General features: G+C 49.0%; 1 protein-coding gene across 1 annotated transcript in view; it reads left to right on the top strand.

The window, feature by feature from the left end:
* The window catches only part of bach2b (BTB and CNC homology 1, basic leucine zipper transcription factor 2b), a 35,703-nt gene that overhangs the window by 10,965 nt on the left and 6,659 nt on the right, over positions 1–18,079 (top strand). The window contains exon 2 of the mRNA XM_056294899.1: positions 11,292–12,791. Coding sequence (XP_056150874.1) covers positions 11,292–12,791 — 1,500 coding nt within the window. The remainder of the gene's footprint in view (positions 1–11,291; positions 12,792–18,079) is intronic.

Below are 18,079 nucleotides of genomic sequence, written 5' to 3'. Positions count from 1 at the left end.
CCGTCTTCTGACATACCCGCCCGGCTCGCCACGGCTGGTGTCACCGCCACGGCGTGCGGTACGGCGCCTCGGTTCCCATTAGCCCGGTGAGTCAGCCTTCGCATTGTTCGGCGGACAGATGCAAAAGGTTAATGTCGGGTTACTCAGCAGATCTGATATCTCCTCCTCCTCTCGGGTGGAGACGGAGTGGCTGTTTTTGGTTTGCTGGGTTTATTTCCCCCCCCTTGCACATAGGGGGGTGGGGGTGGGGGGGTGGCAGGACACGCCATTGTCATCCATGCCGTGTCCTCATTAGGATGCATGACATGCAGGAATTCACTGGAGAGCATTTGCATAAATTAGCCCTCTCTTCTACGCAGGCGAAAGGCCGGTGTAAGAGGAGAGAGGGAGAGAGACAGAGGGAGGGAATTAGGGAGGGAGGGGGGAGTATTGCTCAGCCTGTTTATGAAATGAAAGGGTATTTGGCAGTGTTCCTGAAATGCGTCATGTGACTTGACCGGGCCTTGGATTTGCCGCCGCTTATAATTTCCTGCCCTGTAATGATATCGCCTAACATAAAACACCCCCGACATACCCCACCCCCACCCCCACCCAATATTTCACGTTGATTAATTTCTCTCTTTGTCTCAACCCTGTACGATAAGTGCCGCTAACAGCTGGAACGCTTCATATGTCATGGGCCATCTACTAATGAACCAGGAAGAATGCCTCATCTCCTCCTCCTCCTCCCCCTCCTCCTTTTCCTGCTTCTTCTTCCTTCTTTTTCTTCTTCTTCTTCTTCTTCTACCCGTTTCCTGTTTTGTTGCTTCTCTTAAGGGCAGCTTTTGACATACCACAGTCATCTCCCGTCATTTTTTTTTCTCTTTCCTCTCCCTCAAGCGCAATCTCATTCCTCAGCCTTCATCTCCCAACCAACTCCCCCCCCCCCCATCTCTCCCTCCCTCCTCCACGTCCTCCTCTTCCCCTTTCTTCCTCCATGGCTCTCTTTACGCTTCCCTTCATTAGGGGCTGCTGTGCGGGTTTCTAACGGAGGAGTAATCACATATGGCGCAGGGGCACATAAAGATGCGCCCCCGCAGGCAGCAGCTGCTGATACTGGCTGAAAATAGACGCCCGGTGCGCTCAGCACTTTCCCCTCGGCAGCTCGCTGTTCATCAGCAGCCCAGGATGTGGCTGCTAGGGCCGGCCACACGGCCTCATTTACGCTAAACCAGTTTCACCTTTAAGAGACGGCGAGCTGGAACTGCCCCTCCAGACTGCTGGGCTGGGCGCTGTGTGTGTGTGTGTGTGTGTGTGTGTGTGTGTGTGTGTGTGTGTGTGTGTGTGTGTGAGAGAGATCGAGACGTGAATGTGCTTGTTCTGTATATACGTGTGTGTATGTAGCTCAGCCTCTCTCTCTCGCTCCCTCTCTCTTTCCCTCGCTCTCTCTCCCTCTCTCTCCCTCCCTCCCTCTCTCTCTCTCTCTCTCTCTCCCTCCCTCTCTCTCTCCCTCTCTCTCTCTTTTGCTCTCTCTCCCTCTCTCTCCCTCCCTCTTGCTCTCTCTCCCTCCCTCTCTCTCTCTCTCTCTCTCTCTCCCTCTCTCTCCCTCCCTCCCTCTCTCTCTCTCTCTCTCTCTCCCTCCCTCTCTCTCTCCCTCTCTCTCTCTTTTGCTCTCTCTCCCTCTCTCTCCCTCCCTCTTGCTCTCTCTCCCTCTCTCTCTCTCTCTCTCTCTCTCTCTCTCTCTCTCTCTCTCTCTCTCTCTCTCTCTCTCTCTCTCTCTCTCTCTCTCTCTCTGTGTGTTCAAGGGCCCTGCTCCCCTTTTGTTTACCTGAAGGTGTTGGGGAGCTACCTGGAGATACATGTGTGTACACATGTATGTATCTGTGTGTATGTGCGTATATGTATACAGTATGAGGGTGTCCTGTGTTGTGTAGTGTTGTGTATTGTACTGATTGTAAAGCCCTTCGGGACTACCTTGTGAATTTGGGCTATACAAATAGACTTGACTTAACTTGACTATGTGTAGAGTCATGCACGTAGAGCCACACATACAAACACACATGCAATTTTGTGTGTGTGTGTGTGTGTGTGTGTGTGTGTGTGTGTATGTATGTATGCCTATGTATGCTTGTGTTTATGTGTGTGTGTGTGTGTGTGTCTGCATTGATGCACCCACAGTATAGTAGATGTGCTGTGCTCATCAGCACAGCAGATAGTCCAGGCAGGCAAAGCCTCTCCCTTCCCCCAGTCCGTCACGCTCAGACACACACACACACACACACACGCACACACACATGCACGCATGCACACACCACCCTCTACTCACTCTGTCCACAGGCATATCCATCCCCACCCCCCTCATGGAGAGAGTCAGCAGCTTCTTTCTAACAATGACAGATTGGTGCGGTGCCGCTGGGCTGTGGGCTTGCCGGGCCGGGCTGCGAGGTGCTGCAGAACAGTCCGCCTGGCACGCTGGGAGCACGCTGTGTTTATAGTATACTTTACACTCTTCACGTGTTGGTGTGAAAAACAAAACCAAACATCTGGTTATAGCAGTAGAAAGTACGACGGTTTAGATCATAGCAAACACTCACGGTATTGCCCCCCCCCCACACACACATACCATTTGTTCAATGATAAACAGTGACGAAGCGATCTTTTCCCGTCTTCGCGGCGTGGTAAATTACGTTCATGTGTAGGGGATTCAACACAGAGTTGCACGTATACAAAAGGGGGAAATAATGCCGTTACAATGTAACTGCGATTTCTTCGTTAAGCTTGTGGTTCAGTGCCATTCCTACAGTAGTAACACTTGTAGGGCATAAAGCCACGAGTGAGAACTTTACAATTAGTGTCTACGCGGGGGATTTTAAGCTGTTTTTGACCAGACGCTCACGGTGATGTCACATGTGTCTCAGGTGTGAGAACCTCTTTCTGAGTTATGGAGTGGATAACAGGTCTTTAAGGCTTATCGGACGAGGCCATAGTGAATTACAGGAGATAAGAGTGATTCAAAAGACTCTTAGAAGACTGAGCGAATGGGGTTATGTAAATGAGTTAAACGGTACGTGAAGACGTGGTACTTTTTTACCATTTATCAATGCTAGTTGGATAATATGGGCTTACCAGGGCTATGCCATTTGTAGTCAGTACCCCCGAGTCACTGCTCATCTTTTTTTTTTTTAAAGCCCTTTTTCTCCCCAATTGTATTCGGCCAATTACCCCACTGTTAAACCGTCCCAATCGTTGCTCCACCCCCTCTGCCCATCCGGGGAGGGCTGCAGACTACCACATGCCTCCTCCAATACATGTGGAGTCGCCAGCCGCTTCTTTTCACCTGACGGTGAGGAGTTTCGCCAGGGGGATGTAGCACATGGGAGGATCACGCTATCCCCCCCTGTACAGGCGCCCCAACCAACCAGAGGAGGTGCTAGTGCAGCGACCAGGACACACCCACATCCAGCTTCCCACCCGCAGACACGGCTAATTGTGTCTGTAGGATGCCCGACCAAGCCGGTGGTAACACGGGGGTTTGAACTGGCGATCCCCGGACGCCCCCGTCACCCCTCATCTTGATAGCACAGGTGATCCTACGTCTTACGTCATGGGTTGTTGTTGTAAAATCGAACAATACCGATTTGTTTTTCAGTTCAGTTTTTTGCCAAAGGAAATCTTTGATAGTTGCTTTACTTCTTTTTTTTTTTAAAGCAAAATACAGTCACTGACTTGAAGGATGAAAAGTTAAAAAAAAAGATGCACACAATTAGTAATTTCCAGGATGTAGCCTGTGGCAAGAGGAATCTGCAGAACCCACTCAAATCACAGCTTAGTCAATGAATCACGGGCCAGGAGGAGTAAAACGGTAGGCGGTATGCTACTGAAGAATGGGCACAAACATCCGATGAGCATCAACCGAGCAAGTGTGGTGTCACGATAAGACATGCCGATGTTCACATTACACAGTATAGACGGGAAGAATGCAGGCCTCGCTACATGGAAAATGAGTAGTTACATCAGTTTTGTAATCATCATCAGTTCTCTAACCTATGGAGGTCGTAGGAGCACAGCTGGTGCCTCAACAAGTCTTTGGTTGAGTCATCATTGTGTTTCAGTAGGGGGAGTACCTGGTGGTCCCTATCTCCTTTCCAGGTATTGATGGCCGTTTGTTCACAAAGGAACTCATCCGCCCTTTGACCGGTTTTGTTGTTAGTCTTGCTGGGTGTCCACACACCCTCCTCACGACAACCCAAGGGTTGAAGTGGGGGTGATCATTGTAAGATGGTGACAGATTTACTCTTATACATCACACAGAACTAACACCTCAGGCCAGGACTCCACAGTCTACACCCATCTATAGGCCAGTGGCCACTCTTTCAGGGATGAGGGTGTGTACATCCTTGATAGGGAGGAACACTGGTTTGAACGGGGAGTCAAAGAGGCCACCTATGCGATGAGGAAATGACCATCCCTGAACCGGGGGGGAGGGTGTCTAAAAGTACATCTGTCACCATCTTACAATGCTGTGATTGCAACTGTTCCCCAATCCTCTGTGAGTAGTACACATGGCCATTGTAACTCTAGTTAATGGTCATGCTCATATTGCATATGAAACCGATCGTTGGTTTGGGTCGTTATGCCACTGTATTGTTTATAAATAAGGGTGGGGACACCTGCAGTCGGTTGAGACTGAACAGGTCACTTAGATGAGTGATGAGACATTTCTCTCAGTGAACGTTGTGTCCAGATGAACTGATTCACCTTTCTGTGACTTTCACCAATCCATTGTCAAGTCAGGGGTCGTGGTGATCAACAAGCCTTCATTCACTGGGCAGAAGGCAGGGAGACTACCTGGACAGACTGTTGGTCCATCACAGACAATATGAATCAGAAAACTCCCTGCTAACTATTCAGTTTCTCACTATATCAGCAATGCAGCCTGTAACTGTACTGCACAGCCAGGCAGCATGTTGTTGTGGCCTGTTGTGTTGCATCCACATGGAGCCAGGGAGCAGTCAAATGATAGATGTTTCCCTATTTTTAGGGCATTTTTTCTTAAATATGCTTTAATTTAAGAAAACATGCTTGAATTTTCTTGAACCCAAACCGCGCAGTACTACTTGTGACCTCGTTTTCGTCATATTCTCAATATAACATGGTTATCGCGCTGTGCTTAGGGCTCTGTACCCTCTCATTTAGACCTAAGTAATTAGCCATGCATCGCCACTCCTCAATCATGTTTTATGATTGTCATATATTGTGGTTTTCAGATTTATTAATTGATTATCTTGAAGCAATTGCTGCAAATGCACATGAATGACGGCAGCTCTCGTGCTCACACCTCACGTTTCCATGTAGTTTGAGAAAATGAATTGACAGACTGGGGAAATTATTTTCTTATATTTTTTTGCTTTCCCCTTTTTCTCCCCAATTGTAATTGTATCCGGCCAATTACCCCACTCTTCCGAGCTGTCCCGGTCACTGCTCCACCCCCTCTGCCGATCCAGGGAGGGCTGCAGACTACCACATGCCTCCTCCCAATACATGTGGAGTCACCAGCCGCTTCTTTTCACCGGACATTGAGGAGTTTCACCTGGGGGACATAGCGTGTGGGAGGATCACGCTATTCCCCCCAGCTCCCCCTCCCTCTCGAACAGGCGCCCCGACCGACCAGAGGAGGCGCTAGTGAAGCGACCAGGACACATACCCACATCCGTCTTCCCACCCGCCGACATGGCTAATTGTGTCTGTAGGGACGCCTGACCAAGCCGGAGGCAACACGGGGGATTTGAACCCGGATCCCTGTGCTGGTAGGCAACGGAATAGACCGCCATGCCACCCAGATGCCCCGTGAGCATGATTTTTATATAAAACATGCACTCAGTCTAATTACCGTATGGTCAGTTTTGCAGCATTGTCTCGCACTCATATTTGGTTTCATGGCAAAGAGAGCACCTTTGGCGCCTCTGTGTGTTTGTTTGTAGGTGTGTGTGTGTGTGTGTGTGTGTGTGTGTGTGTGTGTGTGTGTGTGTGTGTGTGTGTGTAATTGGTCTTAGTCACTATGAGATAAGACGGCTCGATCGCAGTCAAGATGAGAGCACTCAGGTAAGTACAGTTGTCCAAGCAGAGCCGTCTGTCTATATCTTGTGATCCGGCATATGCAAAGTGACATGACCACTTTCTCTATCGCGTTGATCTCAATTTTATACACACAGGGTCTCGTTGGAAATATAGTGAGAAATCAGTACAAGGACAATGTGGCTTATGTTGGTTGAAGACCGTTAATGAAAAGAAGGCAAAACAACTTTCCATAAACCTAGCATCCTTTTTTTTTTTTTTTTTTTTTTTTTTTTTTTACTTAGAATATCTGCAAGGCCTATTGATTCATCTCTGAGACTTATTCAGACGACCTCAAGCTATTTTCTTTCCCTCACATATTTGTGTTTCCTCATACATAGTGCTTGGTTGTTTTTCCAATCGGAAAAATCCACAGAGCAAATTTCTGTGGTTTTGGATGCTTCAATACCGAGGAGGCGAAAATCCTGTTTTTACTAGCAGGGTGTCTGGCATGGACCCTGGGACTGCTGGAAGCCACCAGTCCGCTCACACAGCAGATACCGTTCCACCCAGGGTAGTCCATCTTGTTTACCACCCCCCACAATCTAACAAAAGCAGAAAAAACAATCGGTAAACAGAAGGCTCATTAAAACCACATTGTGCCTCTTAGTCCTTACATCTGGGAGCCTCTGTTTAATCTTGTAAGGGAAGACTTAACATTACTCAGCCCCTGAAAGGGATGCTTTGTGGAGCAAAACGATGCCTCGCGAGAATCAGAGTGAATCCACTGTAAAACGGGTTGAATGAATGAATGTATGAATATTTTATTTTCGTGTCATGCCATCTAAATGGCCCATCCTATATGGGATTGCATGTCTGGTTTATTGATATTGATGAATTATAGAATTTAGAATTACACAACTGTTGGCTATTATTGCTTTCCTGGAGCTCTGGGACACTTAGCAGGCAGGGAAAGTCAAAACCAGAAGTGAGTGAGATGATGTCAGACACAGACACAATTTACATCATAAAATAGAGGCTTTTATAGACTTAAGAGGTCAGGTTAGTGGTCCAGTGGTTAGCACTGTTGCTTCACAGCTAGAAGGTCCTGGGTTCGAACCCCAGGCCGTCCCCGGGTCCTTTCTGTGTCTGCATGGGTTTCCTCCGGGTGTTCTGCTTTCCTCCCACCATCAAAAAGACATGCATGTTAGGGTTAATACTCCTGTCTGTGCCCCTGAGCAAGGCAAATGGAAAGAACTGGATGGAGTTCGTCCCTGGGCGCTGCAGCTGCCCATGGCTCCTATACAATAGGATGCAGAGAACAAATCCGTTGTAAGAATACAACTCATTGTAACAATACAGTGACAAAATAAAGTGGCTTTCTTCCTCCTTCTTCTTCTTCTAAAAAAAAGAAAAGAGGGCGACCTTGGCCAAGCATCTGACAGTGATGTGTCTTTCAGCAGAGCCAGAACAAAGAATTTGGATTGTGCACCAGAGCCACACGCCCAGGTGACGGAGGAGCGCGATCCAACACAAGCTTCATGCCGCTCTCCAAGCAGCAGACAGGGCCAAAGTATTAAGCCGGCTCCTCTGGCTCCTTTCTCGTGGCTGTCCGTTCAGTGATAACAGAAGCCGAGGACAGCCCTGACTTGCTCAGGCTCAGGAGTTTACTGTACCTAATTATCTAGCATTAGGTCTAAACGAGAGGCTTCTTGCTCTCATCCCAGGCCACATGGCTGGAGCGAGGGATAAGCCCCACAGTCTTACAAACCATTAGGCTTTATGGCCACTTGACCCCAGGACACAGGGCGCTGACACGGAGAGTGAGGAAGCCGTGACCTGCTTCAGTTTTTCAGTCTTGTGCATTGCAGGAAAAATGCTCAGATATACGTACACATGTCAGCACAGGGAGGCCGTAACATTAGAAGGTTAGAGAGGCAGATTTGTGATTTTTAAGGTCACAAATATAGATTACTGATGCTGTGGAGGGCAGGAAAGCCTGTCCTCTACTTTGTTTCGACACATCTAGTTGCCCTTGAGAAAGCGATTCGACCCCCAGTCTCCCGGGCAGGTTATTTTAATTGACAGTGGCGGATGATATTGCCCCAGTCTGGCCTGTTAAGTATGCAGATAGAGACGGCACTGTTTCTGAAGGTTACCCTGCCCACACTGTACTATGCATAGCCTGTATACAGTGTGTGAATTACATCGAATCACTCCTTCCTTTTGCCATGAAAAATCATCTCCAACATAGGGCGTCTGGGTAGCGTAGCGGTCTATTGCGTTGCCTACCAACACGGGGGTCGCCTGTTCGAATCCCCATGTTACCTCTGGCTTGGTTGGGCGTCCCTACACACACAATTGGCCGTGTCTGCGGGTGGAAAGCCGAATGTGAGTATGTGTCCTGGTCGCGGCACTAGCGCCCCCTCTGGTCAGTCGGGGCAGCTGTTCGTGGGGGGGGGGCTGGGGGGGTAGCATGATCCTCCCACACGCTACGTCCCCCTAGTGAAACTCCTCGCTGTCAGGTGAAAAGAAGCAGCTGGTGACTCCACATGTATTGGAGGAGGCATGTGGTAGTCTGCAGCCCTCCCCGAATTGGCAGAGGGGGTGGAGCAGTGACTGGGACAGCTCGGAGAGCAGAGTAATTGGCCAGGTACAATTAGGGGAGAAAAGGGGGGGGGGTCAACAACAACAACAAAAAATCCTCTCCAACACAATAATCAGAAACTCTGCCATTATACTTCTGTTCAATTATAGAGACCCATCATTTTAGGAGCTCCATTTTGATAAATTCTTTCTTTAGGTGAGCTCAAAGGTCATTCAGAAACCCTGAATGGCCTTTGAGCTTGACATTTTTCACACTCTGCTTGCATAGTAGTTGTGTTAATATACTGCTGTTTGAGATGCAAAGCACCCTGTGAACTTGGCTTCTCACTCACTCACAAACTGACATTTAGCCTCACATTTAGCTGAACCATATGCATAGAATTGTGTGGGTGGTTGATGTGATTCCTGTGGGTGAATGAGTGAGTGCATCTAAAATACTGTATATACTTTTGTAACATGTGGAAAATTTTGCGGGTTTTTAAAAAAAAATGTACTAACATAAAGTTATTAAGTTGAAGATGCAAAGTGATGAGGAAGGACAGGATTAGGAACGAGTATATTAGAGGGACAGCTCAGGTTGGACGGTTTGGAGACAAAGCAAGAGAGGCGAGATTGAGATGGTTTGGACATGTGTGGAGGAGAGATGCTGGGTATATTGGGAGAAGGATGCTGAATATGGAGCTGCCAGGGAAGAGAAGAAGAGGAGGGCCAAAAAGGAGGTTTATGGATGTGGGGAGGGAGGAGATGCAGGTGGCTGGTGTGACAGAAGAAGATGCAGAGGACAGGAAGAGATGGAAACGGATGATCCTCTGTGATGACCCCTAATGGGAGCAGCTGAAAGTAGTAGTAGTAGTAGTAGTAGTAGTTTTTAGTCTGTCCCTCATATTCTATCACTTAATATTGTCCATGTGGTTTCATTAGAGGTAGGATTTCACAGAAACCCCATCAACAGATGCAAGGAAGACGTCCTCTATCACCTTTAACTTGCTCAAACAAATCAATCTTTGATGAATGTTTTTAAGTTTTTCTGATGTGTCAGGTTGCTTTTCTGGGTTTATTGGTTAGCTAAAAACATCATACGGGTGAGCTAATTTTAGTTAATCAGGATATGATGTCAATCATATGTAACATCAGCTGAGCCGTCATGGGGCGTCCGGGTAGCGTAGCGGTCTATTCCGTTGCCTACCAACACGGGGATCACCAGTTCAGATCCCCATGTTGCCTCCGACTTGGTCGGGTGTCCCTACAGACACAATTTGCCGTGTTTGCGGGTGGGAAGCTGGATGTGGGTATGTGTCCTGGTCGCTGCACTAGCACCTCCTCTGGACGGTCGGGGTGCCTGTTCGGGGAGGAGGGGGAACTGGAGGGAATAGCGTGATCCCCCCATGCACGACGTCCCCCTGGTGAAACTCCTCACTGTCAGGTGAAAAGAAGCAGCTGGTGACTCCACATGTATCAGAGGAGGCATGTGGCAGTCTGCAGCCCTCCTCGGCTCGGCAGAGGAGGTGGAGCAGTGACCGGGGCAGCTTGGAAGGGTGGGGTAATTGGCCAAGAACAATTGGGGGAGAAAGGGGGGGAGGGGTGTGCAGTCAATAGTAGACCTACTTGCAATTAAAAACTTAAGACAATGATCCTGTGGCATAATTTTGTGCACACGTAAAGTCAAGTTTACTTGTATTGCCCAAAATCAGTGCAATACACTGCAGTATATGACACCCTCTATCCTTGGACCCTAGATGTGAATGAGGAAAAACTCTACAAGAAAAACCTTGTCAAGAAAAAAATAGGAGAAGCTTCAGGAGGAGCAACAGGGGAGGGATCCCTCTTCCAGGATGGACAGACATGCAATAGGTGTCAAATGCACAGAGTACACACATGTAACAGAATTGTAATGTAAATTACACACAGAGCGAGGTAATGCAGAATGCATGGAATTTAGCGAAGCAAATTTAAATGTAGTGGGTGGTAAAAAACTGTAGGGAGAGTGCAAGGCATATCTAGTGAATCTGTGACCATCCAAGACAACAACAGGGGGAACCCCACAAGGTCAAACAAAATGTGTGCTTTTGCATCTAAGACGCTTGTTTGTTGCACTGTTTTGAGTTTGCTTGCTGCTGCATATTACACTTTCTCTACAGGGATAAAAAAAAAAAGTACCTTATTCAGAAGAAAAATTTAGTCTGGTCTTATTTAGAAGAAAACTTGATATGATCTTATTTTGATACGTCAGGGAGACTACTTGGTGCTCGGCGTTTCATAGAACATGATGGCACTCGGCCGCTCTTAAATAAGAATTTGTATGAATGAATGACTGGGAAGGTAGCATAAAATGACAACCCACAATAGGCAAGTTAAAAAAACAACAACACAGTGATTGGGTTTGGGTTGGGGGAACAGTCGACAGTGGTGGGCTGCTGGAATATCAATTGGCTTGTTGTTATGAACATGACAGCCTGACAGCGGCATGGAGCACAAGTTTTTATTTACCGTTGTGTAGAATGTTCAGTGCTGACCCGATAAAAGATTAACTGGTACTTTACAGTGTTTGTTTATGGTCATCAGAGCTGTCGGGTTGTCTCACCACACTCCAAGGGCTCTGAACAATGGCTGTGCTGATGGTAATGCTAGCAATTTCCCTGTTTTTTTCGCAGGTCACTGCCAGGGGATTCGCGCCATTGTTGCAGTTTGCCTACACCGCTAAGCTGTTACTCAGCAGAGAAAACATCCAGGAGGTCATCCGCTGTGCCGAATTCCTGCGCATGCACAACCTGGAGGACTCGTGCTTTCGCTTCCTGGAAGCTCAGCTGCGCAGCGAGGAGGACAACGGCCTACTGCTCTGCCGAAAGTTGAAGGGGGAGGCCAACAACTCGGAGGATGAGAGCATGCAGTCGGAGGCGGTGAGGCCCACCTCCCCCAGGGCACGCCGGCGAGCCGACACCCTCCTACCCTCCCTGCGACAACCCGACGATGAGCAGGTCACCACGGCCGTGCCAGGTGGCTTCACCGACGGCCGGCTGGACTTTGACAGGCACGGCGCGTCAGACGTGCCCCGCTGCCCCAAATACAGGAAGTACCAGTGGGCTTGCAACAAGCACAACAATGACACCTCCTCACACACCAGTACCTCAGGTTTTCCAAGCACATTACATGAGAGCGGCACTGGCGGGGCAGCGCAGGGAGAGGGCAGGCTGCCGGTGGCCCAGATCAAAGTGGAGCCAAAAACGGAGGAAGACCCCATCTCATTGAGCCTGTCAGGTGATGAGCAGGATGACAGGGACGATGTGATGGCCATGGAGATGGACAACCCCGTCTCCGCGGAGAGAACCAAGTCACCCTCCTGCCTCCGAGCCTTCTTCAAGAAAGAGGCGGACCTCCCCAGTCTGCCCAACACGTCACAGCAGCTATTTGCCAACAGACTCTGCCCGCAGGACAAAGATACTTCTCAGGGAGATCCTAAAAAGGACTTCAGGCCCTTCACCAGGGAGTTGGGTCTGTCTGTTACGTCCCCAAAGGACGTGGACGCTTTCCCTGCGGGGTTGACGCTCAAGTCCGCCTCCTGCGACGGGGTATGCAAACAGGAGGTGGAGTTAGACCGCCGCAGTGTCATATTTTCCTCAGGGGCCTGCGACCGCCTGGGAACCCCGGCGCATTCCTACCCCGGCGGGAAGTCTTTGGAGATGGAGCTCTCTGAGCATGCGCCAAAGGGCCTTTGGGGTGGAGCCAGCCAGTCCCTCCCCACCTCCCAGACCTACTCTCCCAGCACCGCCTCTGTCGAGCCGAATCTCCTTTGCCGCCCGAGGCCCAACACCAGCTGCCCAGTGCCAATCAAAGTGTGCCCGCGCTCGCCGCCCTGCGAGACGCGCACCAGGACTTCCAGCTCCTGCTCCTCCTATTCCTATGCGGAGGATGGTAGCGGCGGCTCCCCGTGCAGCCTCCCGCAGTTTGAGTTCTCCTCCTCGCCGTGCTCCAACGCGGCGCGCTGCCTCAACACGGACCCGCAGGAGCCCGGTGCAGGGGGGGACGCCCTTTTCAACCAAGTGCGTCCCAAGATCAAATGTGAGCAGTCCTACGGCACGAACTCCAGCGATGAGTCGGGTTCCTTCTCCGAGGGGGACAGCGAGTCCTGCCACGTTCAGGAGCGGGGGCCAGAGGTGAGTGTGAAACACGGTCTCAGTACATGTAATGTGCAAACGCAGCCGCACCAATTCAACCCCACCTCAGCTAATTATCTGGCTGTGGCCTGCTCTCCAGGTCCGCATTAGCAGTCATTAAATCATGGTATAATTGAAGCGGGAGTGGTCCCTACAAGATTTACAGCACCACCAAAGGGCACAGATGTGCTTTGATATTATTAATCTGCTTTATGCACTGCTGGATATCTGTGTAATGAGTCTGAATATTAGGAGTCCAAATGTGCCGGAGCAATCCAAGCAGAGTCATGAAGATGTTTGTGTATATGCGTGTGGGTGCGGCGGTAAATGTATGTGTGTATATGAGAATGTGAGAGACTGAGAAAGACTACAGTGAACGATCAACGCACACATTCACAAAACAAATTCACCCATCCTCACGTGCCCACACATACATACTTGCACAGCACAAACAGGACAATAGAATACCTGAATGTAATGTGTAGTTTAATTGTGTGGTGTGTTGTGTAAGAGATGTGCTTGATGTAGTCAAGTATGGTTGCTCTGCACACCTATCACACACACTCACTCACAGTGTATTTCATGCCAATTCATTTCAAAGCAACTTTTAAGTTGAATTGACGGCGGATGACTGAGGGGTCAGAATTCACAAAGGGCAAGACTGCCCTCTGGAGCGATTCTCCGTGGCTCTACATCCACCTCCCCGCCGGTACCAAAGCTCTGTAACCAGCTCATTTTTATCCCTGCAGAAACGGCGACATCTATAATCTCCCTCCATAAATATGCATACGGTAATTCTCAGGCTAGCAAGAGATTTGACATTTCTGGTCTATCACCAATTAGCCGCAGCGCAGCGCCACGGTGAAGGTGTGCCTCGTGTTACAGAAGAGAGCCCGGCTTCCCTTTTTTTACGAGAGCAACGGGCTTGTGTCATAAAGGTTTAATGGGGTTTTGCATGGGGGGGCGGGGGGCGGTGGGTGGGTGGGGTAGCGAGTTGATTAGGAGTGGTTGGGAGGGTCTGTTTATATCATGACGGGACAGTAGCGGGGCTTTAGCAGTGCTGACAAGGATGGACGGCCAATCCCCTAATTATCAACCCCTAATCCACCCCGCGCAGACGTCCTCCAGGCCCACTTATAAGACCAGTGCTGTTGTTCACCGTCAGCAGGGACCCGTTGAGGGACGGAGGAAGTGTTGAACAGAGGATAATAAGGACAATAAAAAGCTCATGCTCGCGACGAGTGCATTTTTTTGTGTTTGTTTTTTTTGGCCCCCTTTGAGCGGACGCAAGTTCGCTCAGCGGGAGCGGCGTTGATGCCGGTCTCCATTTTCACTTTGAGATTCACGCTGTGGCGCTCCCCGAGCTGATGCTCTTAGTGCGACTCATGGAGATGGCAAGGGTAAGCTCGGTATGGATTATAAGTGTGTGGTTGTGAGAGACACGTTGTTGATTGGAGCGTTTAAACCTCGTCAGCAGGTGTTTTTCTCTGACCTTCCCATCACCCTGCGACCGCATTTAGACACGCTTCCTGCGGGCCAAGGCAGGATTGCTTTTGATGAACTTTAATGGAGAAAGCACTCCGCTTCTCAGCCTAAGTGCACAGAGAGAGAGAGAGAGAGAGAGAGAGAGGTGTGTGTGTGTGTGTATGTGTGAGCGTGAGCGAAACTGGTGCGTTGCCATGGTGATCATGTTCACCAGATCCACAGAGTGGGTCCCTGTTTCGCGAGCGGTTGGAGCAACATGACAGGACTTCGCTGACGGAGGAAAGAATCGAGTTCCTCAGCAGAAAAAAAAAAAAAGCCGTAAGATAAAGAGGCCTCGGCGGTAATGTGTAATTATTACCTTCCTAGCAGGGCATCCAGCACCTCAACACCATCCGCCCGTCGGATTTATGGGCCGGGGGGGGGGGGGGGTTGCTGTAAATTATCGCACAGACTGATTCACGGCACTGAGACGTCTACCGAGCGGGCAGCCCAAAAAAAACTCGGAGACATTACGGTTCCCTCCGTCATCCATGTGTGTGTGTATGTATGTGTGTACACATACATGTGTGTCTGTCATAGATGCGCGCTGCCACTTCATTACCTTGCACAATATGGCCTGTCGAACCTCTATTGACTCACACACGGGTTATCTGCCAGCTTTCCACTCGCTATCGCTGGCTGTAGATAAGATTTATTATGAATGAACGGTTCCCAGGTCCCCCCTTCGCCGCTGCCTTCAACGTGGCGGCGTTGTAGGAGTAGGGGTCAAAGCAAATGTACTTCAAGCCTACTGTTAGAATACCCCCCCACACCCACCCACACACACACACACACACACACACACACACACACAGAGCTTTGGTTTTTCTCTGCTACCTCATACCTCCTGGGCCACTCTTTTCTTTTCCTACCCAGCCTGCTCACCTCTGTCATTTCGGCTGTGGGGACCAACACGGCATCCAGAGGAGAGGGGCACAGCTTGTGTTTAGGGAGCAAACGGCAGACTCCATTGCCTCGGGGTGGGGGCTGTGTAAGAATAGCTGCATCCCAGTGATGGAGACTGCGGTCAGGGTGATGTCTGATGGGGGAGGAAGCCGAGTTTAAACAACAAGGACACAAACTCAGTAGATGTGAAGCACGGCGGTTGTGTTGTGTTGTGTTGTGTTGTGTTGTGAGTAGGGCAACATGGGAGCGTTGTCTCAAAGCTGCATTAGGCGATATTTTTGGCCTTACCAGTGAATCAGATGACTTCCTGTAATATGAAAGACTCGTTAATACTCCCAATCAACACCACAGTCCATCTCTCTCGCTCTCTCTCTCTCTCTCACTCTTGTCACCTCTCTCTGTCTTTTCTGTCTTTCTCTCACCGTCTGTCTGCCTCTCTCCCTCTTTCTCAACTCACTTTCTTTCTGTTTCTATGGCTCTCTGGTGCTCGTTCTCTCGTTCCTCATCTCTTGTTTTCTCTTTTCCTTTTTCTGTTTTTCTCTGTCGAGTTCTCTTTTTACTACTCTGTCTGTCACCTTTTCTCTTGTTCTCTACATCTTTCCATCTCTCTTTCTTTGTTTCTGGTCGTGTCTCTCTTTTTCCTTGATTCTCAGTTTCTCTGATTCTCTCTCTCCTCTCTATCTCTCTTTCCCTGTCTGTTGTCCTCTTTCTCTGTCTTCTTTCTTTCTCTCCGTTTTTTTCTCTCGTTCTCTTTTTTTTTTAACCTCTCTCCTCCTGTCTGCCTCCTTGGCGCCTTTCTCTGTCTGTCTTTTGTCCCTTTCCTCGCTTTCTTTTTTATATCTTTGTCTCCGTTTCCCTCCTTCTCTACATCAGACTTTCTTTCTTTGGCTCTCATTCCCTCCTTTTCTCCATCTCTCTTCCCTTGTCCTTTCTTTTTGAACTCTCTATTGCTATCTGTTGTTTTTGCTCTTTCTCTTTTCTCTATTCTCTCTCTCGTTGGCTTCTGTGCTCCACATCTCTCCATCTCTCTTTCATTGTCTTTGATCCTCTCTCTCTCTCTCTCTCTCACTCTCCTTTTTTCCGCTTTTCTCTGTCTCTGTTTTTCCTCTCATATTCTCTTTTTACTACTCTCTCAATTTCTCCCAATTTCTCTGTCTGTCTGTCTCCACCTTTCTCTCTCTCTCTCTCTCACCTTTCTGGCTCTGGGCTGCAGTGTAGGCGTTTGGCTCGTTCTTGCGTATCGTCTGGCCGCGGCGATGCAGCGTATTGATCTCCAAGTCGAGGGAGGAATGAGGAAGTGGTCCTGATACATCAGCACATTGCCCTTTATCGAGACTGTAGGTGCAAAGCAGAGCGAATGTGTGACAGGAAGTGCACAAACCCAAATATCAGTTCCCTGTGTCCTCGCACACTGCCTGCCAGAGAAGCCTTCGCTCTGTCTGTGGTCTGAGCGAGGCTTGCCATTCACAACGTCAGCAGATGTTGTAGTCGCCCGTTGTGGTAATATCGTGTGTCATTCAACTGATATTGTGTGCATGCGCTGCAGTCTCGTGTGCAGAGTTCCGTGCTGTGAGAGGTCAGGTACAGTAAGAGACTATTTACTCACACAGCTTATGAGGGGTTGAATTGAAAAGCAACAATTTCCTCTTTTTTTTTTGCTGAGCAAGTTTCACTACCGCAAGGGCCATGAAGACCTCCTTCTACCAACACATCATAGCGATGTCCAAAATTCATGAATACATAGTCAGCCTGGGTATAAGTGCTCTTTGGGGAGATGAGATTTCAATCCGACGGCAACGATATATAACCAAATATTATCCGCATGTTGATGAGGACCGGGACAAATGGATGACTCATTATGGGGGCTGATGTAAAAGATGCACTAATAATGAAAGGAAATGAAAGAGCGTGAGCGGTAGAAAGCAGAGCCTGATATATGCTCTGCTAGTTTTCCTTGTCTGCAGTGGGAGTTCAGAATATAGCTTATATCCTTAGCATCCCATTCAGTCGGTGAAGAGGTATTTGCTATACAATCTGTTTAACACAGCTTACATGGGGGAAATAAAACCTTTACTAAATGACACAACACATCTGTCAGGTTGCCCGGAGAATGAGTGGAGGATGACGTGTTCAAATATAAAAGGAGGACTATAGTGTTTGCCGGTTCATTTTACTCTTAAATCTGTATTTACTAAGGATGAGGCGTTACAAACGTGTCATAACAACGTTAACAAGATACCATCCCTCCTCTGAGCCTCAAACCATCCAGGGGGGATTTCTGCTGTTCCGCTGGAGAGGTCTATAGGATTCATCTAAAGACCAAACACAGAAGATATCTTTTCAAGTAAACTTGTTGTGTCTGCAAGTAAAACATAGTTTGCCCATAGAGAAGTAGATAGGTTGATGGGTAGATCATCATCATCAGCGGTCACTCGGGGTCGAGTATGACTGTGCTCCTTCTAGGTCCTTGTTGGTATCCTTGCGGGAGGACACCTGCGCCTGACAGCTTTTTACTAGAGAGGCTGACGCGCCTGCAGCCACCACACGGTCCTTGGCAGGAGGTGGCCAGAGTCCAATGGCATGGAGAACCACGACGATTGGGGACCACCCTCTGTTGCAGCCTTCCTCCACCTTCACTGCCTTTGTGACCTGGGGACTTCTTCCACCAGTTCCGCCATTGAGGTCTTTGTTGGATTGTGCTTCGTCTGGAACCTCCCCCTTGACCTATCCACCTTGGGTGACCCTACCAGGAGCCAAGCTCTGGATGGCATAGCTCTTGGGATCATTAGGCAAGCTTCTCCACCACGGCAAGGTGGTGGTCCAGGAGAAGAATGGGTAGATAGACAGTCACATAGTTG

Source organism: Lampris incognitus, chromosome 15 (assembly GCF_029633865.1).
Source record: "Lampris incognitus isolate fLamInc1 chromosome 15, fLamInc1.hap2, whole genome shotgun sequence".
Classification (NCBI taxonomy): Eukaryota; Metazoa; Chordata; class Actinopteri; order Lampriformes; family Lampridae; genus Lampris; species Lampris incognitus.
The sequence above is the reverse complement of the archived record's forward strand: the minus strand, read 5'-3'. Positions and strand labels throughout refer to the sequence as shown.